General features: G+C 37.3%; 1 protein-coding gene across 2 annotated transcripts in view; it reads left to right on the top strand.

Annotated features, from left to right (window-relative positions):
- LRBA (LPS responsive beige-like anchor protein) overlaps positions 1-26,844 on the top strand; it is a 216,927-nt gene that overhangs the window by 179,897 nt on the left and 10,186 nt on the right. For both annotated transcript variants that reach the window (XM_021708074.1, XM_021708075.1), the window contains exons 11-13: positions 7,274-7,441; positions 22,717-22,818; positions 25,849-26,045. In XM_021708074.1, coding sequence (XP_021563749.1) covers positions 7,274-7,441; positions 22,717-22,818; positions 25,849-26,045 — 467 coding nt within the window. The remainder of the gene's footprint in view (positions 1-7,273; positions 7,442-22,716; positions 22,819-25,848; positions 26,046-26,844) is intronic.

The following is a 26,844-nucleotide window of genomic DNA, read 5'->3' as shown; positions in this document are numbered from 1 at the left end:
CAAAAAAAAAAAAAAAAAAAAAAAAGTATAGGATAGGCTGGGTGCAGTGGCCCACTACTGTAATCCCAGTACTTGGGGATGCATAGGTGAGCAGATTGCGAGCCCAGGGGTTAGAGACCAGTCTGAGCAACTTGGCAAGACCTCATCTCTACAATAAATAAAAAATTAGCCAGACGTGGTGGTGCGTGCCTGTAATTCCAGCTACTTGGAAGACTGAGGTGGAAGGATCTGCCTGAGCCCAGTAGGTCAAGGCTGCAGTGGCCATGATTGTGCCACTACATTACAGCCTGGGCAAGGAGAGTGAGACTGACTCAAAAAAAAAATGTATAGGATAGTAAAACATAAACCAGTAATACAGTCATTTATTGTTATCAGGTATTTTGTACTGTATATAATTGTATGTGCTACACTTTTATATAAGACTAGCAGCACAGCACATTTGTTTACACCAGCATCACCACAAATACAGGAGTAATGCATTACACTTTGCCATTATTGATGGCTATGATGTCATTAGGTGATAGGAATTTTGCAACTTTGTTATGATCTCAATCTCACGGGACCACATTGTGTAAGTGCTCTATTGTTGACCAAAAGTTGTTATGCAGGACATGACTTTATACAATGAAAGCAGATATTTCAACTGAAACAAGACCTACATGTATCTTTATAAAACGTTGTGAGAAAGAAAAACTCTTTTTAATTAATAAAAATTTAATCTAAGAAGTAAAAAATTGTTAATTAATTTAATTAAAATGTCTAGTTAATGTCTAGCTTTACAGTAAATCATCTTTCAGCTTTGTGGTTAAGAATTTATCATAAGCTGGGCTCGGTGTCTCAGCCTGTAATCCCGCGCCTTTGGGAGGCTGAGGTGAGTGAATTGCCTGAACCCGCAGGTTTGAGACCCGCCTGGGCAACTTGGCGAGACCTCATCTCTACAATAAATCAAAAATTAGCCAGGCGTGGTAGCGCGCACCTGTAGTTCTGGCTACTCGGAAGGCTGAGGTGGAAGGATCGCCAGGGCCCAGCAGGTCGAGGCTGCAGTGGCCAGGAGCGGCCACTGCACTCCAGTCTGGGCGACAGAGTGAGACTCCAACTCAAAATAAATAAATAAATAAAAAGAATTTATCATAAAATGTATGAGTCCATGCTTTGTCTTAGTAAATATTGTATATTGATCAGTTAATTTTTGGTTATTCAAGGAGATTGTCCTTGTATAAGGATGTAACTTGTTTGTGTATTTTTATGATAGTATTATAACACAACTAAGAGTAGGGAAAAGGAGTTGAATATGTGGTATATATAGAGTAAACTTTAGAAGTTGTTTTTTAGGCCTGATTCTTTGTATCTTTGTTTTATGGAATTGATGATCCAGTTTTCTTATAATTTGCATCTTTATTCTGTTGGTCCAGGAAAGAAAGCATCATCAGTTCAAGTCTTTCTGATTATCTGGGTTTTTCCTACTTGTTTATAAGTCTATGAGGTAGATTACTGTTGAACCTAAAACTGCTTTAACATTTTCTAAAAATGCAATGTAATCGATTTATTTTCCTAATACCTATTTATTATTATAATATAATTTCACTGATTTATTCATCAAATTCAAATTGTAGCCTTTATAATTACAGCCTTAACATTATTTGACCTCAGATTTTGCTCTTTTTTTAGTAACTTTCTGGTTAAATCTGTTACATCCTCTCAGGAGTTTTTCATAAGTATTCTTTTAGATTTCACGGTGCCTTTTTAAACATATTTAAAGTTATTAAATTTTTTAAATGTAAAGATTAATTTTACTGTGTACAATTCACTCTTTTCAGTTCACAGTTCTATCTTTTTGGCTTTGCATAGAATAATTCACCCCCATACTCACAGTGCAGAGTAGCTCTGTGGCCCCAGACCCCCTGGGCTGTCTGCTAGAAGTCAGCATTTTACCCTCCCTCAGCCTCCTGGCAACCACAGATCTATTCCTCGTCTCTAGTTTTGCCTTTTCCAGAATGTCATATGAATCAAAGCATAAACCATGTCAATCCTTGGTATTAACATTTGAACTTTTTTAGTTTGTTGACATTCCATATTATTGTTTTTTAAAGACACTGAATATTAATATTTATAAAGTAAAGCTAACTTCACTTCCATAGAATAATAATATTTAAAATAATCTTCATATTCGCACAGTTTTTTAGATTTTTCAGAATTCCTTCACATACTTCACATTATGTCAGAATAATCCTGTGAGGTAGACAAGTGTTTTTTCCCCATTTTTCAGATGATGAAACTGAGGTTTAAAGAGGTTAAGTAACCAAGGCAGGCGTGGTGGCTCAAGCCTATAATCCCAGCACTTTGGGAGGCGGAGGCGAGAGGATTGCCTGAGCTCAGGAGTTCGAGACCAGTCTGAGCAACATGGCGAGACCTCACCTCTACAATAAATCAAAAAATTAGCCGGGCGTGGTGGTGCATGCCTGTGGTTCTGGCTACTTGGAAGGCCGAGGTGGAAGGATTGCCTGAGCCCAGCAGGTCAAGGCTGTGGTGGCCATGAGTGTGCTACTGCACTCCAGCCTGGGCAACAGAGTAAGACTGCAACTCAAAAAAAAAAGAGGTTGAGTAACTTGTTGAAATTTCTGTAGCTCATGGTGACAGAACTGGACCTTAGACCTAGTTCTTATAATTTTAAATGTAGCATTCTTTGTGATTATACCATGTTGTCTCATCCAGGTGTTACCAGCCAATTGCTGGTTAATTTGGAAAATGCTGTAATTTTGTAGCACTAAGTCTCTAATATATCTACCATGTTACATTAGACTTAATAAGCCAGATTTCATTCTTCCCCCTCTCCAGAAATCTTTTAATGTGTAGTTTTTTAATGTGTGTGTGTGTGTGTGTGTGTGTGTGTGTGTGTGTGTGTGTAAAATATATTCATGGCCTGGCACTGTGGCTCATATCTGTAATCCCAGCACTTTGGGAGGCAAGGCAGAAGGATTGCTTGAGCCCAGGAGTCTGAGACCAGCCTAAACAACATAGCAAGACCCTGTCTCTACAAAAAGTAAAAAACAAAAAATTAGCCAGATGTGGTAGTGCGCACCTGTAGTCCCAGCTACCAGGGATGCTGAGGAGGGAGGATTGCTTGACCCCAGGAGGTTGAGGCTGCAGTAAGCTATGTTGGCACCACTGCACTCCAGCCTGGGAGACAGAGTGAGACCATGTCTCAAAAAATATGTATATATATTCATAAGGAATAGCCTTATTTTAAACTTCATTTCAGAGAAACTGAGACTGACTTAGCTTGTGGAATGAAAATATTTATACTTGCCAGAAAGTTGCAGGAAAATCCTCAAATTATAGTCCTGGTGTCTTTCTTAATATTGTGTATAGAAACTCTGATACTATTTTTATTTAAAATAATTTCAGTTAGGGTAAATATGTATTTGTGTTTTATGAAAATAAGAATATTAAATATTTTCTCCTAAATTTAGCAGAGAAACAAGGGGAAAATTTTGTGATCAGTAATATATAATGGCAAAGCTATCACAAGTGTTGATTTCAATTATATTTTAGCACACAAGCAAAAAAAAAAAATCCTTCTCTTATTAGGTTTGGGGGCGGGGGAGGAGAAACATGGGTTGTAACAGGAAATTCTTTAAACATAAATCATGTTTTCGGGGCACAACCAGAACAGCAGAGGCAACAATAAAACCTTCCCCGGCAGTCGGAATTATTTTCAGGCCACATTTTAGATTCAGTGGTGCAGAGTCCTGTGCTTGGAATTTTTTTTATTTGTAGCACAGCTGTCAAATAAAACATTAACTAGAAAATTTGTTCTGTCAAAAAAGGGATATTCTAGTGCTTGTGGTAATATTTGATATTAGTGTGTGGAGAGGTGGACTGGTATTAAAGGAAACAAAAAATAAAGGTTGAGGAACACTTATGAGATTATCAGAAAATAATTTACCAAAAAGAGCAGCAGGTATTTAAATGCTGTGATTTATTTAGGAGGAGTGAACCCCAACCTCATGGCAATAACAAATATTGCTGAGGAAGGCTGCCAGAACAGGAAAAAGTAAACTTTAAAAAATAATGTTTTTTAGAGTTGAGCCCAAAGTATAAATGTAGAGAATAAAGTTAATTTGTATTAATATATAAAATCATTTAAAAGTAACAAATGTCCCTCTCTCGTTTAGATCTTCCCTGACACCTAGTCTACATTTGTTCTACCTTGTTATTTTCACTGATCCTACTCTGTTCTTTTCTAATACTTATCCCTGTTGATAATTATGCATCGGTTTGTGGTGTTTGCCCCACTAGAGAGTAAATGCTCTGAGGAGAGGGACAATGTCTATTTTTTTTACCACTGTATACAGGTAAAAAGGCCTAATACTTGGCTCTTAATAGGTGCTAAATAAATGTGTTGAAATAAAATTAATTGTGCTAATAATTAAAACACTAGAAAATTTTAGTTGAAAAAGAAACCATAGCCAGGAACAATGGCTCATGCCTGTAATCCCAGCACTTTAGGAGACCAAGGCAGGAGAATTGCTTGAGTTCAGGAGTTTGAGACCAGCCTGGGCAACATAGCAAAACCCTGTCTCTAAAATAAAATATTTTAAAATTAATACAAATAAAATAAATTTTAAAAAAAAGAACCACAATGACTGAGTGTACATTTTCCTCCCAGTGATGTTGGAGGAGCAGAACAATGACTTTAACTAATGAGAATTAACATGTGAATTTTTGAAAATTTTGCCTCTATCTTTAACCCACCCACTTTTACATCTGTAGCTTTACATTTTTGTCCTCACATGAATTGGAAAGTAAGGAAGTTACCAAGTGAGTAGCTGTTCTTTGTAAGCCTCTTGGTGCTGGAGGAACACCTGGGTTTCCTCTGTGCCATCTCCCTCAAGTATCTGGTTGGTTGCATGCAGTTGCTTTACTCATTCTCACTCCTACAACCCACTGAATTGTGGGATTTCAAATTCCAATTAAGCCTATCCCCAAATAACCTATGTAAGTCACTCCTGTAGTTTACATTCTCTCAGCATTTAGGTATAGACTAAAGCAGAATTCACTGTATGTACTCTGTGATCAAAACATCACAATATGATATATTCAGTTCCCTACAGAAGTTAAAAATACATTGATTTTACTTTCAGTTTTCTAATTAAAGTGCATTCAGCTACCTAACCTTGTTGTCTTATATAAGGTCTGCCCTTAATCTAACCCCTGTAATTTTACTGCAAAGCCTCCCCCCTCTGTTCTTTGTATAAATTGAAAATGAAGTAAAAATAATTGTATTTTTCATTTTTAATTTGTGCCTTAAATTTTTTTATTTTAGAAAGTCTTGAATTCTTCTTACCATATATATATGATAAGAATACACACACACACACACACACACACACACACACACACACATACATACACATATATATATATTTTTGGAGTTGGAGTCTCACTCTGTCAACCAGGCTGGAGTGCAGTGACACACTCACAACCACCGCAGCCTCGACCTGCTGGGCTCAGGTGATCCTGCCGCCTCAGCCTTCCAAGTAGCTAGAACTACAGGCATGTACCACCACACCCGGCTATTTTTTTGATTTATTATAGAGATGAGATCTCACCAAGTTTCCCAGGCTGGTCTCAAACCCGCAGACTCAGGCAGTCTTTTCAACTCGACCTCCCAAAGCGCCGGGATTATAGGTGTGAGCCACTGCACCCAGCCCCTCTTACAATATTCTTGTTGATATAAGCTAATTTTTTTAAATGAAATGTTTTGATGTTAATGTAAAAGGCTGAAGAAATTCAGAAGTGAACATCTTGAACATTGAGCCATCAAAACACCTGCTTTGACTGAAGTCTTTGCTTCCCCTTAATCATAGGAGAAAAAATTGTACTTCATTGATTTTGCAATTTAAGATTGAAATGAATCTGATTTTAAATTTGCTGGAAGTAGGCCCTGTGCAAGACTGCCACTCATGATGAAAATATGTATCTGACTTTCCATCTGATTTAGATAATGTTTCAGGATTTTATTTCTAAATGTTCAGCCTTCATAATAAGCCTCAGGTTTATTAAAATCAAGAATTTAAAAAATTTAATGTAAATACTTTCTTAGTTATATTTATCTTGAGAAGTTAAATACACTGAGATGCCAATACTTAATTGAGACCTTAAACTTTAAAAGTTTATAATGTATTCCAAATTAAACACATAAATGTTTTAGGCATATTAATTTTATTCGCAGCTTAGTAGTCTTTTTTTCTTGAACATCTGAGTTATATTTTTATGATCCCACTGAAACACTTATTCAAAAAAAAGAAAGCCATGCTGAATATTATGGGTAGACATTCTGTGACATTTATTTGTAGATTCTGTAGACATTTCAAAGGGAAATGTTAGCTAGAAATTATAGGGTTGGAAGCAGGGACTACTGCAGATATTTAATTCTTTAGACTTGCCTGTGTGAATTATTACCACAGTACCTGATTAGGCAAAGATTCTAAAAGGTGAAAGCTTTACTCTTTTTCTGACACCTTTATGTGAACGACTCTTCATGTGTTTGAAGGCCTAGATATATAGTAAGTTTACTGGGTTCTTTTCCACTGTCCCAGTCATGACCATTAAACCACCATAATCTTGATTTCACCCCAAAGAAATTTTCATCATTCAGACTATTAAAACAAAGAAAAAATGGCATGGCCTACTCTCCAGTCACAATTCATTCATACTTTGCATCAAAATTTTCACATAATCCTGATTTTAAAAAGCAAAAGCTCTCCAAAGTGACTCATACTGTCCTTGTGTAGGTCACTTTTTAAAAAAAGAGGAAATACATTAAATCTTCACTAATTCAAAGATAGGTTTTTATTAGTGAAGTCTGAATTAATGCAACGAAGTTTTATTTTGAATCACATAGAGTAGCTCAAAAGTGTTTAAATGGTTCCAAAGTTTCCTCCTGGGCCTGCTTTAATCAGTAAACATGATTCATTTGTAATTTATAGTAGCCGTTTTTAATGATAAGGTGTCATGGTCCTCAAATATTATTCTTCGAAATAATTTTAACATACGTCTTCCTTTCAGAAATGTTATCACCATTCTGTTGTTTCTTTGTTGCTACTATTAGTATTTAAAGGAAACTTTTAGGTTGGAGCAAGTCAAATTATTACAAAATCTGAATTATGAGAATCTGAGCTAATATTATTACATCATTGTCTTACAAATTATCAGATTGCTAGAAAAAAATTTTAATAGCAGTTTTAAAGAAAATGTCTTTTTATTTCAGGAAAATTGATCCAAGTAGTGTTTGGCCATTGGGATGTCGTCACTTGCCTCACTCGTTCTGAGTCGTATATTGGGGGAAATTGCTACATTCTCTCAGGGTCACGTGACGCAACCCTTCTGCTATGGTACTGGAATGGAAAAAGCAGTGGGATTGGAGATAATCCTGGCAGTAAGTATGACTTCTTTTTAAGTAAACTTTTACAAGTGATGCAGAATAACATTTTGCAATGGCTACCTTTTTGTTATGGTGAGAGTGAAACTGAACTATTAAGTATTTTTAATTTTAATTTAAGAAAGATCTAGAGCTGGGCTCGGTGGCTCAGCCTGTAATCCCGCGCCTTTGGGAGGCTGAGGTGAGTGGATTGCCTGAGCCCGCGGGTTCGAGACCCGCCTGGGCAGCGAGACCTCATCTCTACAATAAATTAAAAAATCAGCCGGATGTGGTAGCGCATGCCTGTAATTCCGGCTACTTGGAAGGCTGAGGCGGAAGGATCACCGGAGCCCAGCAGGCGAGGCGGCAGTGGCCAGGAGCGGCCACTGCACTTCAGTCTGGGCGACCAAGTGAGACTCCAAATAAAAAAAAAAAGAAAGAAAGATCTAGAAGGTCTCATTAATTGATGATTAAAATCCAAGCACAGAATCTCATTTTTCATGTTATAGGTTATTCTTATGAACCAAAAACGCCAGTTCTTCATTGAAAATGGCTGTCACCAAATAAATAGAAGTTTTCATTCATGAACAATAAGATAGAGCATAAAAGAGCAATCACATATTATCTTGCTTATTGAATTCATATTTTAAAAGAACAAATAAAAATTATAATTTCATGAAAACCAGTCTTTATAAAATTATGCTTTCATTTACATATTAAAAGATAAAACAGGTCATAAAAGGCCAATATGGAATATTCAAATTGGCACTTGGTTTTTCAGATGGGAAATGTTCACCAACAGCCTTAAACATCTTTATGAAACTATGCTGAAGGCAGTAAAACAAAAAATGTGTAACCATTTAAAATTGTAATTCACAGAAGGCAAAAAAGGAAGCAGCTACCATTAAAACCAATCGCACACAGCTGCAGAAAAGAAATGGCTTTAGAAAAACACATTAAGAAGTAGGAAAAAAACAATTAAAGGGACCACCTGAAAAATGAGAATTTAATTAAAATGATTATGATAATACTGAAGAATTCCTGAAAGAATGGTTTTAGATTTTTACTTCATAAGGTAGAGCATTTTAATTGCTCTTAAATATTTACAGTTTATTAATTTAAGGCAAGTTGCAGTGTATGTGCTTAGGAAGGATCATGTTGTTCCTAATTATTTTACCTAAATGCCCCAGTCCTTGCATCTGTCATGTCATCCCAAATTGTGAAACAATCTGAACAGGTTTGAGTCCATCAGATTTCGGATTAATGGATCAGTTTTGCGAAACTGTGCCTAAATGTATAATATCTGTATGGCAGCAAAACGTTTTCCCCCAAAAATGTAGTCAAATGCTAGTACTATATTAAAAGAAGCATATGCAAAATAGTTTTCAAAGCTGTTTCTTATTATGTACATTATAGACTTTGATGTGGTGGGTGAACACAATTTTTATTCAATGAACCTCTAATAGATATTACTTTAATAAAAAAAGGCTGATTCACTACACAAATAGAACATAAAAATAATTTTAACACTCTGATGCTATGGATAATACAGATCAAATTGTGATCAGATCATACTGTAGCATAGGGGGATAGCGTGTGCGCATGTATTTCACATACTTAGACATGTAATTACAATAAAAATTTTAAAGATGTACCTTTCAGGGATTTTGTTTTTCATATTCTTTTGAAAATAACTTCATCTTTTTTCATCTTGTACTACGACATTCTGGTCCGTCTTCCTTTCTGGCCTTTTAGAATGAGCGACTGACTACTTTCAATTTCTTTTTTCCTGTTCTTATAAATCAGTTACCAAGCCTCAGAGATTCATTAAATTATCTCAGGCAAACCTACATTTGACATAGATAATAAATCTACAATTTTGCTATTCATCTCAAAATATTTAGGAAGAACTTTTTCTTACCTTAAAATAATGTAAGATGTTTCAGGCACATACAGAAATCTGAACACAAACACAAAGGTATTTGGTTTGGTTTGGTTTTTGCTTGTTTGACTTAATCATATTCTATATGTTATTCGTAGTTATTACCAATATATACTTGAGAAGTAGCTAAAGGCTTATTAGCTACCCTTGTATGTGGGTGGCATTTCAGAAACCTACGTATATTTTAAAATTAGGATTTTCAGTTTTTCCAGAAGAAAGAAAATATGATATATATCATGATTTGTATATGTTTAAATATATTTTAGTGTTTTAAATATATTTTGGTGTATTTTATAATTCACCCCAGAGATGGTTTTTACATGCATGTCCTCTAAAAAGTGAATCAAGTAGGAGTGAACAAATCCTGGGGTTTGTAGTAAAAAGAGTCTAAGTTCCAAGCTTTGCTGTGGTCTTTCTATCTTGTCTGTGAAATGAAAGCAACAACAGTACTAACTGACTTAAGGTATTATCAGGAGCACAGGATGCTTAGGGCAAATAAATCATCACAAAACACCATCTTGTTGGCGTTAGAGTACACATTATAATGTTATATTTTTCATAAAGCACTTCATCTGTACCTTCTCATTGTCTGCAGTATGGTGGACATTAACTCCTAGTAATGCTGGTAATGAAAATAAAAAATAAAAGAATAATATAACAGCATGGTTAAAAAAAATTTAGAAAATGTTAATGCATCCTGGCTAAATTAAATTACCTTTATCAAAGTGAGCCTCATCCTTTCTGGCCCTTTTAAAATATCTGATGTCCCGATTTAATTTTGCTTTAGCTTTGAAAGATGAATCTGGAGGAAAGACAAATAGGCGCTTTTCCTTATCATGAGAATTTGCACACATTAGAATAGGAAAACGAAAAAGCCAGCTCAAGCTTTTTCGAAAGATAATGACAAACAAAAACAAAGACATTTGCACCGTGTGTGAACTGTTTCAAACATTCACACAAGCTGGTTCGGATATTGTAAGCCTCTGGCTTACTGATGGTTCCACAGTGCAGCTGCCGAAGTCATACCTTTTCAGATGAGGGGTTTTAGGTGATGCTTATTCCTGCATCGTTCCTCTTAGACGCAATATAAATGACCTTTGAGAAGTGTCAAGCTTTTCTGCACACATACCTGCAATATTTTCTATAAATGCACATAATGTCAACTCTACATTTTTGATTGTAGGCTTTTTCTCAAAGGAAAAGTAGATAAATGAAAGAAAATTAGGCTATTGCTTTTGTCAGCATTTTACAGGTCTTATTCAGGCATTTAGATTTTTTATTTTCACAATTATGAAAATAGTCATTTTACTTTTTAGGGTCATAAGCCTACATACAGCATTTTCTCCAAAACTAATACTGACGTCATATGTAAAGTTGATTACTGCATAGCTATTTTTTGGAGGGGAGTTTATTGGGAAGACAGAAAAGCTCCCAGAAAGGGAGGGGACCTGAGGGGGTTGCCAACTAATTTTTAAAGATATGTTATCCAATATTGATACGCATATTGCTTTGGCAAAACAGGCTAATTCAAACTGGATAAAATCTGTAAATAGGATAATTTGAAACTTTAGAAAGCCGCAACCCTTTTATGAAACCAGCCCAGATTACATGGCTAAAGGCCTGTTTTCCTGTATGCCAGGTGGTTGTTCGTCTTTGAGTCTATTGTCTAGTGATAGTTATTGTCTGTGGAATGCAGTTTTCTCCATGAGAAGAATTAAAATAAGCTTCCATTTAGTTGTGGATTTTTAAAATACTATTAACAGAGAATATTTCAATGAAAAGCGTTTTCTGTATGGAAGCATCACATCTCTCTTTGCCTTAGTCCTCTTTGTGTTTTAGCATTTAATCTTGTCCACCAAAGTACTTTTCCTGAGATGCCCATCTTTCCTTCAGAATAATGCTATCCAGACTGCACATTTCCAGATTTTGGAGAAAATGTTCCCCAGTGCATTGAATTTATATTTAAATACTTTTAAATTTTGACATAATCTTATTTAGATAAGCAAGATGAAAATATACAAAATAGTTTATTCAGTCACTATTTTTATATTATATTAATAAATTATGAACTTGGATTTTTTAAAAATTAAGCACTTATTAGGTATTTTTAGGTGTCTGACTAATTTTTTTAGAGCCACAGTCGATCAGCTTCAGAAGCAAATGGTTGCTGACTGTGAGGGTGTTGCATAGATTTGTGTGTGTAGTATTTCAGTAAAGTAGTTTACCATTCGTGCATTCTGGTTTTGATTTGATTGAAAGGTGGCATTTTTTTCCTCATTGCAATCAGACATAGTAATCTATGTCAGCTTTCTCCTTTATGAGAATGGCGTCTACTGAATAAAAAAAACTATGTTTTTTTCATAACAACAAGATTCTGCTCTTTAAGAATATTTCAGCACCATTAATTAGAAAGAAGGTTTTATTAACCATAAGGCTAGTACTAACAGACTGCAGGGCTGTTTTCTAAAGTACTGTATGCCATAGCTGCCCTGCTTTTTCTCTGTCTAAAACTTCATTTTGTTCTACTCTCATCAATCACTTAAGTCATTACCGTAAATCCTACTGTTGTTAATTTTACTAGTATCACCCTAATGAGACATTCCTGCTATAATTAAAAATGAATTCTAACTTTAAGGCATTCTAAATTTTTTTTTAATGAATTTAGAATGATGTTGCCATATGACTATAAATACTACTGATATACACATGGACTACTCATCAAGTCTGTAAGAAAAGTAGTATCATAATATGTCCAGGTGTGAATTATTTACTGGTTGCCTCTGTGCATATATGCTTATGCATATGCATATTTTTGTGCACACATTTAGAAATTATGTCCTGTTTATTGTAAAGCCTGATATGTTTTACTGAAGCTACCGATAAATCCTTATTCTTTGTCTTGACAAAACATAGGTGGATGCAATACAAACAGTATTACTTTCTGTGAGGAGGTGTCCTAGAGCACCATCTGCTGGATGCACTTGGGGACTTAGAATTAGGAAACGTGAAAACCGGTACTTGATAAGACAGGTGTACTTTGTTTTTAATTGCCTGTGATATATTAACTTAAGGGTCACAAATGTCAAGATATGTCCCTTTGTGTTGAACCATAAGAGTTTTAAAAAAGAAACCACTTTCTTCCCTCTCCTGCCCCACCATAACCTGGATTTGAAACTTTACAACAAATATCTTGTTTAAGGAAAAAGTAAACAGAGTATATGCCAAATACAACAGAGCACCGCCATTTGTCATGAAATAAACTCTTTGCTTATTAATCATAGGTCTTCATTAAGATATAGAGGGGGAAAATTATTTGGATGATATTTTAAGTTTAGGTTCTTTATGTCCACTAGATATGAAAGCAGTGTGTGAAATGAGTAGCCTTTTTGTATGTTTTTGGGATATGATACTTGATGTGATCCTTTGTCAAGAACTCAAGTTCTTTTAGGTATCTCATCCAGAACTTCCCTCTTGGGCCTGCTGTTGGAGTGTACTGTTGCACTAAGACTACCTTATATTTTTCCTCGAAGAATTTATCAAGTAGGGTTTGGAAGTCGTATGTTGGCAGTGTTCAAGTTCAGGTGACATTAAAAGTATGTCTATGAAATTCTCCAGAAGGTCCAGGATGTTTAGTGCTCCATGATGTAATGCAGGCCCTCAAGTTCCAGCAAAACAACTCTGTATTTGCTGCTTGTAACTAATAGTAGATGTGGTAAAAAGGAATTATATTCATATGGCAAATGAATACAACCTTAATGTGCACCATATGCAGAGTGGCAGGGTGATATGCCAATATATCACATTTATTTACCTTGTTTGGTTGCAGAGAAAAATGACTATACCATTCAGCCTGTAGGCTATAGTCATATAAATATGAGAACAGAAGAACTGATGAGTTATGCCCTCAGATTGAAACCAAGTATCTTCATATGTAGACTTTAATAGTGCTATACCTAAGAAATTGTCTAATACTTTATGCTCAGATGGGAAATTTAATTTCAAATGATTGCTGAAATGAATCTAAGGTCCAGATTCCCCCTAGTCAACTAAAAGTGGGATTCTTCTGCTTTTAGAATATTACATAACTCTGTGCATGTGTATGTATGTATGTCCGTGACATTATTGTAGAATTTCCATAGATGTATTTAGGTAAGACTTCCTGAAATAGAATATTAGACCAACTTTACCACCTTCCAAAAAGTTCATTTCATTAGAGAAATTGTATGACAGCTTTGTGCATATGTACTTTATGTTGTACTTTAGATGTTCCTGAGAATTTATGAAAAGAGATTTTAATATGAAATTCAGTACTTAAATACTTCTGATTAGTTCTTTTACAAAACAATACTTACCCTATTTTTTCTAGTTACTTCAGTTTTCATGTGTTATGGCCATTGTTCAGAGCAGATGTTTACAAGTGTCATTAACAGATTTTTTCAAATGTATTTTCTCGGTGTACTAGTGGTGCCATTACCTAATTAAGTATATCATTGCATTTCATTTACCAGCTAATTTTTTAAAGTAATTTTGCCCATGTTCAAGTGAGAAGACAAATGTTTGGTAAGATTTTGGATTTAGGATTTGAAATGTTTTTATGTAGGAAAAAAAAATTCCTTAGAATTCTTTCCACCTTTTGTGGCTTCAGGCTACATGGCTGTTGAGCTTTTTAGGCTTTATCCCTGAAGCTTGTAACTTTCCACATCTAAGAGATTGCTTTATTTCCTTGGGGTGAGTGGGGTCAAGATGTTTTTAATAGCTAAAGATGTGAAATCCCTCTATAGTTTTCACAGTGCCTTATGCATTTTTACAAAGGAACCTTAAAAATGTTAAGGAGGATATATTATAAAGAATTATAAGTGATTTGGGGGTACTTAGGATAAAGAGATCAAATTTTTCTATTTCAATTTATATTCTTAATGTTGCATATCAACAAATCTGGAAAAGATTCTGTTTCAGTAAATTTTCTACCTGTTTATATTCTTTTTTGGAGGTAGAATTTTATATTTATGTTACCGGACCCTCATATTGAGTTACAAGAGCCATGCATGAATTAGAACCAAAAACCAAGCCCCTCTGAGGGAAATTAACAAATGAAAAGTCTCAAAAAAGTAGGAAAAAAGAAGCACATGAGTTAAGTATGTATGATGTGTTCACACAATGAAGTACTACACAGCCATTAACAAAGATATTATACATTTGTCTTGCTGACATGAAGAGATATGCTCTCTGTATTGCTAAGTGTAAATTATAGCCAGACAAATGTTAGCAGTGTTTATTTATAGGTAGTGGAATTTGGAAGCAAGTTTTCATTTTCTGCTTCACAATTTACTAAATTATCTGAATGTTTTATAATAAGATGTATTACTTTGATAATCAAAGACAGTAAAGATATTTTTATTTGGGAAAAGCACCTAATTATGATAATGTACATTCTCTCCCTGCTCTTGACCTCTAGGCTGCTAGATATTAGCAGTTATATCAGAATTTATATGGCTTGTGAGGGAGAGAGCCATCTCTAGTTCACATTTATGTCACATGGATCAGATGTTATACTTTCACTGAAAGGACTGTTTTAACAGAGGGTGAGAAAAAATATTACTACACTATTGCTGCTACTACTCCTACATGACACCATGCCCAAGCATTTTACATATTAACTCATTAATCTGCAGAGTAGCCTTGTGAGTCACTACTGTTAGTATCCTGGTCTTATAGGTGAGACACGGGGAAGTTATAAATAAGCCTTTACTTTCTGCTCTGGGTTTTGATGTTCCTGCATCTCTTACCAGAACTATGGGAACTTACTCGAGGGAGCTCACATGACTAGCAAGTGGTGGAGCCTAGATTCAAACTCAGGCACTCTCTGTCAGAGGCCACATTCCAAGTCACTAAACTACACTGCGTTTTGGTTTGTTTGGTTTTTTCTACTGGATCTGATTGGATTATTATCAGCTGTAGAGAATTTGATACAATCCTATCGTGAAGGCACTTTTAGTATTTGCAAAGGACTTATTATACTGGCAGGATTTTATATTTTTAAAATATTGCACATTTAAGGAGTATACTTTAAGTACACAGTTATAGGCACACACTCATACAAACCCATTTTCTAATGTATAGCTGATCCTTGAACAACATGGGAGCTATGAATGCTGACCGCCCACATAATCAGAAATCCATAGATAACTTTGGACTCCCCCAAAACTTAACTGTTAATAGCCTACTGTTGATCAGAGGGCCTACCATTACCAAAATAACATAAAGTCAATGAATACATATTTTGCATGTTTTGTGTATTATATACTATATTCTTACAAGAAAATAATCTAGAGAAAAGGAGATGTTATTAGGAAAATCATAGGTAGAGAAAATATATTTAGTATTCATTAGGTGGAAGTAGAGTGTCACAAGGCCTTCAACTTTGTTGTCTTCATGTTGAGTAGGCTGAGGAGGGAGAGGAGGGGGAGGAATTGGGTGTGCTGTCTCCGGTGTCAGACAGGGAAGAAAGTCTGTAATAAGTGGACCCATGCAGTTCAAACCTGTGTTGTTCAAGGGTCAACTGTAGGCTGATTCCATTGTCATAGAGTATACATATATATATGAGAAAGAGGAGAAATGTTATAAACCAAGAACATACAGTTGTTTTTGTACCAACATTATCTTGTCTTGCATTAATAATTCTAATAATATTTAAAAGAGGATGCTACCAAAACTTATCATCTGATGGATGTCACACCTTAAATACAGCTATGGCTTGATGTCTATATGTTTAATCAGATTAACGATTTTCACCAAAGAGACAATGATGAATGAGGAGAGCAGAGAGGTTTGATAAAGATGGAATGAATTAAACAAATTTCAAATAGTTTCTCCTTGCATAATTAAAAGGTAATATAATTCTCATTGAAAAATTAGGAAGTTAATGGAAAAGGTTTCAGAAGCATGAAACAGCTAACCTCATTTCTGCTTCAGCAAAGCCATTTCCTTTCTTGATTTACCATTATGGTGAGCCACATGCAAAAGCAGAGTATTGTTTTCACGTGAAATGTGTTCAGTTTTCACATAACTGTTTTGTAGTAATCAACTATAATTAAATGGGGCAAAAGGCATGTGCAAAAAAGAGTTGCCATCTTTAGGAAATGACTGTAAACTATTTATGTCCTTTTTAAAATCTATATGTATATTTAATAAGTTTATTATGTATTTAAGATTTTTTAAACAAACATGTTTTATTTCAAAATGAGTTCCCTGTTTAAATTTTTTTTTAACAACACCAGGTTTTCTGTTTTGTTGTACCTCTCTAAAAGGTCAGATGATACTAGGTTTTACTAATGTGGAAAATTATACCAGTAGTTTTTATGTAAGGACTTAATGAATGTTAAATATTGATTTTGCATACAAATTTAGTTATAACAAATGGTTTGGACTTCAATACAGTTATTTTGACCTTCACAATCAGATATTTATAGTTATAATTTGCCGGCTTATAGGACTGTCAACAAAACCAGATCCAATGATCATTTAAAATCAAGTCATTTTCAAATAAAAGGCCATATTTTATTTCTTTCCTTATTTCCACAGTGCTTTGCACATAGTATATGCTCATTTATAATAAATGTTATTAAGTGAATGAAAGAGCGAAGAACTAAATGAGCGACCAAATGGAGTATGCTATCTTCTGGCCTAGGAGTCAGGTGGTGGCTCACGAGCAGCATCCCAGCACTTTGGGAAGTCGAGGCAGGAAGATTTCTTGAGTCTAGAAGTTCAAGACCAGCCTAAACAACATAGCAAGACCTTATTTAAAAACAACAAGGCCCAGAGGCACGTGCCTGTAGTCCCAGCTACTCGGGAGACTGAGGCAGGATTATTTGATCCCAGAATGCCGAGGCTACGGTGTGCCATGGTTGTGCCAAAGCATTTTAGCCTGGGTGACAGAGTGAGACCTCAACTCAAAAAAATAAGCAAAGTATTAGTTGGAAGAAATATTTTATTTTTACAAAACTAAGAATATGAAAATGTTGAATCCCCCCACTTCATTTTGTAATAGATGGTGTTGAAAAAATGGTGAATAAATGAAGAGGATGCACTGTGCTAATAACATATTTAAACTGCTAGTGAGCACTGTATAGTACATTCTAAAGTGATTTAGTTTTCCTAAGAGTACGAGGATGATGCCAAAATACCACAAACTTTATTCATTTTTTAAGAAATAACTAAAAATTTACCAGAAATATAGGTCAGGTCTATTTTTGCCTAGATTATTAATCCCCTTTGCCTTAATAAAGATAGGCCTTAAGAAATATTTTTCATATTGAATATTTATGAGCAGCATACCAGAGCAATTACTGTTGCCTCTTCTCTTTTTTCAGGTATAATTTTAAGTGGTTCAAGGTCTGTTTTTAGAGAGATATATGCTTAATGTTATGAGGGCACCAAATAAACATTTACTAAAAACCATTTTCTATTCTGCCTAATGGTGTTAAAATATATCACCTAATATTTTAAAACAGAGGTCCAATATAAATATAAGTGGGTATTCTAGAGTTCTTACGCTGCTTGAATGCAAGATGGTGTTGTAACAGTCTCAGTACTGATATTCAGTGTTATCTACTGAGAAAGAGAAACGCACATCTGTAAAAGCTGATGTGTGCTGGTGTTCGTGGCAGGATTTGGACTGTCTTTAATCTCATTTGACTTGTTCATCTTCCTTTAAGGCCATCCATAAAGATGCACTGAATATCCTTTTCAGCTTTTGGTTAGGATTTGCATCAGTAGTCATAAACCTGCTCTCTGGACAAAGACACCCTTTCCTTTGAAGTAATTGCTCAAGCTTTTCAAAGTAGTCATAGAAGTCTGTCTTCTTTCTCTTTTTATTTTTCCTTAAGAAGAGTTTGAAGTGTAGCCCCTTAAACTAGCAGCAAGATAAATTTTTCTCTCCGCATTATTGAAAGCCATGACAATCTTTCAAGCAGTAAGACTTTAAAGGTTCTTAAGGGAATCTGTTCTGCTTTATGATCCGGCTTTTGGTAGATTCCACTATCTCAGAAAGCAAAGGTAAAGACTTTTGTATCCCTTAACCACTGCAAATTTTTGTCAAAAGAATTAACCTATATTTTTCAGAAGACTTTTTTTCCAGTTCTTGATTTGGTCTAGAGACTTCAGTGAGAGATTGTTGATAGCTTTGGAGTCTTTGAAAAGTAATACAGGGCCAGAATCATCTTATTTGGGGTGATGGTTTCCCCTGAGGTATTAACTGTGTGGGCTGACGCGTAGCTGGGAGGCCAGTGAGGCGAGGGCTGCCTGGAGGATGAGTTGCACAGTTCTGCGATTGTGTGTCTAGGCTTCCTGAACAGAAACGGACTCAGATACGGAGGGGTTTTGCCTTTGCTTTCAGTGGGATGTTGTCACTTGGGCTCTGCTATGATCCAGGATGATGTACACAGTGTCACTACAGGGAAGTTAAATTAGACTCTGAGAGCCCTGTCTAAAGCCTCCACTCTGCCTCCAAGCAAACCAGCTGCCCTCAGTAATTTTACTCCAAGGAGTTCCCAAAACATGCATTGAATTGAAACAGTTTTGTCCTATTTGATTTAAGTCCAACATCATACAATTATATTAGCCATAGTGAAATTTTAATGTTTAAAGTTCGTGGCAACTTATGAAAATCGAAGAAGTATTTATTTTGGACGTACTTCTTGATAAGTAGAAAATGGAAAGTGCTCGATGTGTGCAGCATACGAAGTTCAGTCTCCAAACAAGACTGAAAGCCTCTTTTCTTAGAGATGACATGATACCTCTCCTGCTGTTGTTGGATGTGGATTGATAGAGGCCCTGAATGTATGCTTCCCGTAGGCAAGGGAAGTTAAGTAGCACTGTCTTTTTAACTGGAAGTCCAGTGAATGTTACCAGTTACCTGAGAACCTAATAATCAGAAGTCTACCCTTATGCTTTTAATTTGTTGTTTTTCTTTTTCTTTCTCTCTGTCTCTCCTTCCCCCCCTATTTCCTGAACTGTCTAACCTGCTTCCTGGATTAGCAGACATTTTGCCAAACTTTGAAGCCAAAGTCCTAGCACTGAGCAGCCCCTTATGTAGAGATCAGGCTTGAGGAAAAGAAAAACTCTTTTTCACTTTTGAAATGACTCTGTATGTGTGTGTGACCTCTGATTTGTGGGGTGAAAAATGATTAATGTAGTTTGGATTATTGGAAACTAGTGTTATTTTGTAAGTAAAGCATGCTTATAAAAATCTTAATTATAAGTTTACAAAAAAAGAATTCTTATATCTTAACCTGCCTTCTGGGTTTTATCATGAGGCTTCCTAACTCTAATTTTATCATCATAGAAAACTCTCAGTATTTTTACTTTTACGTTAAAGAAAGAAATATAATTGACAGCCATCTTCTCCCCTCCTCCACCATGCTCTTGAGAAAATATTCTTAGCTATAGAAAACAAAGAGTTAGCATTGAAGTGCTTAAGTGACGATGTCCGCTGGGACCCTGTGATCCCTCTGTCCTTTGTTGACTTTGGCTTATACTTAGATTGCATTCATTTGCACCAGTTTTCTTCAAACCTTTGCTTTCCACTGAGGAATTCCAAGACAATTCAGGTTAAAACACAAATTTCACCCTGTGAAATGGTAACTTATGAAAACAACAAAAGAAGCAATCATGCCCAAAATGTATTCCTTAGATCTTAATGATTTTAATTGCTGACTAAAAAAAAGTTGCCAATAGATATAATTAGACAGTAATTTCAAAAATAACATTGTATGGTATTTTCATGGAATGTAGAGCTTCTTAGAAAAGGGGAAAACCGTGAATCAGTGCTAAAGCTTTAGTAACTTTTTAAAATGTGGCATATTTATTTCTAAATTTCTAAATTTGCCTGTTTCCCTTAAAAGTTTCCCAAATGTTTAGACTTCTAAAGGAAAAAAAAATTGCTCTTGTGACAAATTATTTCTGGCCTGGGAAATGTCAAATAAGCCTTCTAATTAAGGTGGGTCTCCTAAAGACGCTTTTAAACTCAGAACCAAATGAAACCAAGCACCTTGTTCCTCTTACCTCTTGCCTTTTAAGATGTGCTGTAAGTCTCCCTTTGCCACTAAGCACACAGGCCCATTCCAGCCACTGGCTGCCCATCCCACTGCCATCGTGGTGCAAAGTTCTGTGTGAGGCCTCTTTGACTTAAGTCTCAGTCAGAAGTACCTACAGTCACCAAAGCCATGAGGGACCATGTGGCGACACAGCTGTGTACACACGTTGTAACTATTACATGTAGCACTAGAAGAGAAGTAACTGCTGCCTTGAAGTAGAGGCCTCTCGCCTTCTCTGGTTCATGGGTTTCTTGTGCATTTGGTGAAACATGTCTTCCTCTCCACCACCCAGAAAGACAGGCAAGTACATGCATCTCGCATGAAATCTCAAAGAAGCCATTGACCTGCCTTGGTGAAAGCCCTTGCTTTGGAGGCTAGCTTAGGTTTTTTGACAGCAGCTTGGCCTTTCCAAGTACAGTAAGTTTCCGACACGGTTCCCTGACCAGCCAGACCTCTTTCCTCAGAGTGGGTGACTGCTCTGAGGGTGGCCAGGTGTCTGAGGATAGCATGACAAGTTTTTCTCTTCCATAGAGTTCCATAGCCAGTGGTGGCAAGCTACTTTACACAGTGTTAGTTCTCAGCTGTACTGTAAAATCAACCCAGATCAAAATGCAAACAGACTTCTGCTCTCTAGTTCCGTTTATAAAGGCTTTCTCTGTCTTTGTCCTTTGAGACTATAAAAGTAGAGGACTAGTTTAGTTTTGTTGTTTTTGTTGTTGTTGTTGTTTTTGAGTCAGTCTCACTCTGTTCAGGCTGGAGTGCAGTAGCATGCTCACAGCCACCCCAACGACAACCTGTTGGGCTCTGGCAATCCTTCTGCTTCAGTCTTCCAGGTGGCCGGAACTACAGGTGTGCTCTACCACGCCTGGCTTATTTTTGATTTATTGTAGAGACAAGGTCTCACCATGTTGGCCAGGCTGTTCTCAAACCCCTGGGCTCAGGCAATCCACTTGCTTTGGCCTCCCAAAGTGCTGGGATTACAGGCTGAGCCACCAAGCCTGCCCTAGTTTAGTTTTAAAATAGTGTTCTTGCCGGCTCGGTGGCTCAGCTTGTAATCCCGCACCTTTGGGAGGCTGAGGTGTGTGGATTGCCTGAGCCCGCGGGGTTCGAGACCCGCCTGGGCAGCAAGACCTCATCTCTACAATAAATAAAAAAAATCAGCCAGGCGTGGTAGCGCATGCCTGTAATTCCGGCTACTCGAAAGGCTGAGGCGGAAGGATCGCCGGAGCCCAGCAGGTCGAGGCTGCGGTGGCCGGGAGCGGCCACTGCACTTCAGTCTGGGCAACAGAGTGAGAATCCAACTCATAAATAAAATAAAATAAAATAATAAAATAAAATAAAATAATAAAAAAGTGTTCTTTTGACTAAACATCAAACCCAATTTGTCCTTGAGGCTTGGCATAAATCAAGCCCTTTATTTTTCTTATCTGTGCTGGGGCCACTGGTGGTGTGGGTTCTTATCAGCCAACCTGCAGCTTTCTTTTTAGTTCAGGACAGATACAAGTGACTTGTTCTTTCTAATTGTGAAAGTGTTCTGAGTCATCTCCTATTATTTGGATATTCCTTCTCTGTCCATCCTTCTCTAATCTCCTTTCTCTAATATTCAGTCACTATCAGTAGAATTACATGTAAGAGTTTGGGGTTTTTTTAGGCGCTCATTTGTTTCTTTCCTCCTCTCTATTCTTTGAATGAGCCATGGAGAAGTATACTCCATGAGGTTTATATATCAGGAAAATACACAAGCTTAGTAAAGATAGAGGTATTTAAGAGAGGGGCTGCTTTGAGATAGCAGGAATCCTAGTTCAGACTTCATTATGATGGGTTTCAGTGGCCCACAGAGGATGGCAGGGAGGGAGAGAGGGAAGGAGCAAGAGAAAGGCATGCCTGTTTTTGAAACAAAGATTAAGCCAAAATTCCTACTTCTATAATAATCCATTTATAATCATCTGAGAGGCTTCTTTTATATTTAGAATGTATCTGAAGCATCTTAAAATGCAGATTCTGTCATATTTAGCCCTGAGTTTTCAGCCATTGTTGCTTGATAATCATATAAGGGTTACTTGAAACTTAGCAGGATGTAGTCCTCAAAATCAAGTGATAGCATGTAGTTTGGATCTAGTCCTAAAATAAGATTTTTGGACAAATGCCCAAAGTATAAATGAAAGATTTAGGCATCATAGGAATTAGGAACAAGTTGCTGATTATTTAATCTGCCTGAACTTGAATTGACTTGTTCTTTTTATGTTTCTTTCCTAAAGGTGAGACCACTACTCCTCGGGCCATTCTGACAGGCCACGACTATGAGATCACGTGTGCTGCAGTCTGTGCTGAACTAGGCCTGGTGTTAAGTGGTTCTCAAGGTAAACCTATGGTGCTTTATAAAGTGCATGAATGTATACCTGTGTTCATAAATACATTTCTTGCTGCCTTTGAGTAACAAACTACCAAAGATTAATTTGGTACCTCTTCTCTGAAGTGTCTGTCTGCTATGGTAGCCATTAGCCACATGGGACTATTTAAATTTAATTTATCTAAAAGTAAATAAAATTTAAGTTGCTTGGTGGCTCTAGTCACATTTCAGGTGCTCAGTATTCATTCACATGTTTAGTGACTGCAGAACTGGACAGCACAGGTACAGAAAATTTCCATTGCTGTAGGAAATACTGTTTCATAGCACTGCTTTAAAGAGCTTAAGACATTTTTACAAACCTAGCCCATTAATTTTCTCGTTTCCATGAGGCACAAGCAAGGAATATCTGTGTATTTTTGTTTGTTCTTCTAAATTCTTACTGTGGGCTGGGTTCCATCAGACACCTGAATGGAAACCCCTGACCCAGTTTTAACGTTCAACTCTAAGAACTAGGCAGAGGCCAGAAAGGCATTGAGAACACAAAGTGGAAAGATACTTAAGTTGGTTTGCCTGTAGGTTTGTGCTGGTAACATCATCATATACTTAGGCCAAAGATACCGAGTGAGCTTTCTAAGAGCACATGCAACAAATCTGGACCTGACCAGGAGCAGAGCTGTTTCCAGTCCGTTGCCTGCTGCATTGTAATCATCTATCCATCTTTCTGACTCTGCTCTGATCTGAGGTCTGACCACACCAGAAAAGTACTATAAACTCACGTCTTACAGGCTTATCTGCTGGGGCAGCATAGTGTATTTGAGTCACCTTGTCTGTGTCCTGCCCTATAATACTTAGTTTAGCCAACTAAGCATATTAAATATTTAAAGGATTGTGTTCAAAAACTTAGTTGGTCAAAACATTGAAATAATAATGGTATCAAGGATCCTATAACCACTGAATTTTTTTCCCCTTCTTATACCCAATAAGCTAACACAAGTTCTTGGATGCTATGTGATCCAATTAGACTTGTAAAGGGAACCTGTCATATTACAAACCATCCTTGCTTTGTACAGTAGTGTGGAACCATAAAAGTGAGATGTGAGCCGAGACCATGCAAAGTGATCTTCATAATAAGTGGGACATTTGATTATCCCGTGGTCTTTAAAATTTTTTGCCAAAATACTCTTACTCAGTTATATAAACATAAGGAGCATTTAAGAGTATAAAAGAGTAAAACTCATTTACTTAGTACACTGTAATGTAAAACATTAGGAATATGGAGAATTAAAGCATTTTGTTTCTTTGTGAAAACCTTATCAAGAGTAGCCTGAACAAGTGCCTACCCTTCTCATTGCATACACCTGAGGAGCAGGCATTCTTCCCCCTGTGCACTGGGGAATAGCATACTTTTTTCAAAGCTGGGATCAGCTTCCAACGTTTTATCTTTTGTGCTTTCAATGTCATGAAATATTCTGTAGGATTCCTTTAGTATGAGGCTTTTGTTGGAATTACTTTGCAGACCTCATCATTTTTGTTACAACTAACTTCCTAATGTATGTCAACAAGTTCCCTGCACACCCTTCCTGGCTTCATGTCTCCGTTGTCTCCACAGTGTCAGCTTCACAGGGAGCTCTTTCCCCTATAACTCCATTTATATTCCATTCAAGTCCACTTTCGGCTTTATCATTTTTCTTTTTTTAACTGCAATTTCATCTGTTTTAGCCAGTGCCCTTTTTTTATTATTTTTTGTGAAACGTTACATGGCTTTATCAATGGGAGACAAAGAGGTAACACAACTACAGTTTACTGTCTGTGCATGAACTGAATAGCAGATGCACAGTGACCACCTAGTGACATCCACTGAAGGAAGTGATGTGATTGGTCACTGACCAAGGTGCATGCCTATTATTCACATAGGGCTTTGTGGACTGGAGAGCTGGACACACGGCGCACAGTCAGTCTGTATGTTATGCAATTGCTGTGACAGCTGAAATCTGAACTGTGTTGTTGGGGGCTGGTGTTATTTCAGGAGTGGTAACTGAATTTTATGTGTGCTGGAACTGGGCAAAGACTGCCTTGTGTGTATTTAGGTTCGAGACTTTATATATACTAAAACTTTATAAACTCCCTAAAAGACCAAGGAAAATCAAACAACCTTACTTTCAAACGGGCAAGGTTTCACGTGGGGGGCAGGCAGTGATTCTATGTGGCCACAGATTTAGCCAGGAGAGTAGCAGGGTACAGTTCCCCTTCTTGCCTGACTCAGTTATCTCTTAGAACTTTCTCATCACACAAGAAATTTGTGTTGCTTGTTCCTTCTTTGCTTTGCCTGTAGCAGGTGTCCAACAGAAACAAAACCACTCTGATAGTATGAGCTGTCAGCAATCCCCCACCTCCTCAAGCCTCTTGGCCTGGGGGGACAGCCAGGGAACTGGGAGTGGCAGATGCTGCTGTCTGCTGTGGGGCAGCAGGAGGCAGACTCTTCAGTTGCCAAGAAGCAGCAGAAGCACCCTCTGGGAGGATTGGGCGTACTGGCAGGAACCGCCTTTCAATGTCAAATAGTGAGCAGTGGGAGGGAAGAAGGCGTGGGTCTTCAGAGGTGCCGGGAGAGGCCATGGTGTTTGGTCCACCCATGTTTGTTTGGGGAGAGGCCTAGTGTTTGACCCCCCCATTTTCATTTGCATCCTAGCTTCCTTGAGGCTGTACTAGGACTTGACACTTGTCCTGTACCTTTCTGAATCCCTCCAGTGTATATTGCCTCTTAGCATAATGAATCTCATAAAGTCATTCCCATCTCTTGAGGAATAGTGTGCTTGGACCTACATGACTTGGCTTCATTCCTTTCCTAAGAGGAAGGTGAGATGTAGCCAACATAAAGAGGAGATTTTGCAAAATAACTTCCATGTGACGTGATATGCAGCTTTCCTAAGGCTTTCCATAGCTGCAGCGTGGTACTGTAATCTGTCAGACCTGTGCTCAAGATCCAGATCACATTCGTCTGTTTTCAAATTAATTTTGCCTTTTGCTTCTCCTCTCTTCTCAGAAGGACCATGTCTCATACATTCCATGAACGGAGACCTGCTGAGGACCTTGGAGGGTCCTGAAAACTGCCTGAAACCAAAACTCATTCAGGCTTCAAGAGAGGGTCATTGTGTCATATTCTATGAAAATGGCCTCTTCTGTACGTTCAGTGTGAATGGAAAACTCCAGGCCACTGTGGAAACAGATGACAACATAAGAGTGAGTGCCCTGGAGACTTTTCAGTGTTCTCAGTGTTTACCCCAAAGTGTGGCAAGTGGGGAGAGAAAGGGTTCGGCAGAGAAGCCTCTGTTTTGAGTTGCCAAAGGCCTCTTTTCCTGCCAACAGAAAACCACAAGGGAGTCTGTGGGCGAGGCTCATACATGGCATACAGCAGGCAGGTCCCCCACGCCTGCAGCATCCCCAGCTGATGCCAGGCACTAGCTCACTGGTGAAGCACAGGATGCTCCTTCCGTGGAGGTTTTTCAGGGGTTCTGAAGCTATTCTGGGTGGCTTTCAATGTCACTGCTCAGTTTTTTTGATGTCTTTTAGAAAGTGCACCGCACACTGTAGTTCTCTGATACGTTAGGTTACACCTAAAACTGGCTTCTCTTTACAGCTGACTTGGTGGGCGCTCCCAGTAGGGATTGTGACTCTTAAGGATTAGCATCTAATTTCAGACCTGACTTCTTCATGGAAAATAAGACCAAAGCATGTTAAGGGAATTGGCTTCAAATCATCATGTGAATTAGGCAAACATGTTTCCCACTTGGCACACCAGAAATGTAATGCTGGTGGGCCTTCTGGGGTCTGGCTTCATGTTCAGGACAGGGTTCAACAAATGTTAGAGTTTGGGAGAGAGGGTAAGGACTGTCCTTCAAGAGGCTGCCTTTGCCGGGCTCGGTGGCTCAGCCTGTAATCCCATGCTTTGGGAGGCCGAGGTGAGTGGATTGCCTGAGCCCGCGGGTTTGAGACCCACCCGGGCAACTTGGCGAGACCTCATCTCTACAATAAATCAAAA

Source organism: Carlito syrichta, unplaced genomic scaffold (genome assembly GCF_000164805.1).
Source record: "Carlito syrichta isolate Samal-C Ts95f unplaced genomic scaffold, Tarsius_syrichta-2.0.1 Scaffold130554, whole genome shotgun sequence".
NCBI classification, from domain to species: domain Eukaryota; kingdom Metazoa; phylum Chordata; class Mammalia; order Primates; family Tarsiidae; genus Carlito; species Carlito syrichta.
The sequence above is the reverse complement of the archived record's forward strand: the minus strand, read 5'-3'. Positions and strand labels throughout refer to the sequence as shown.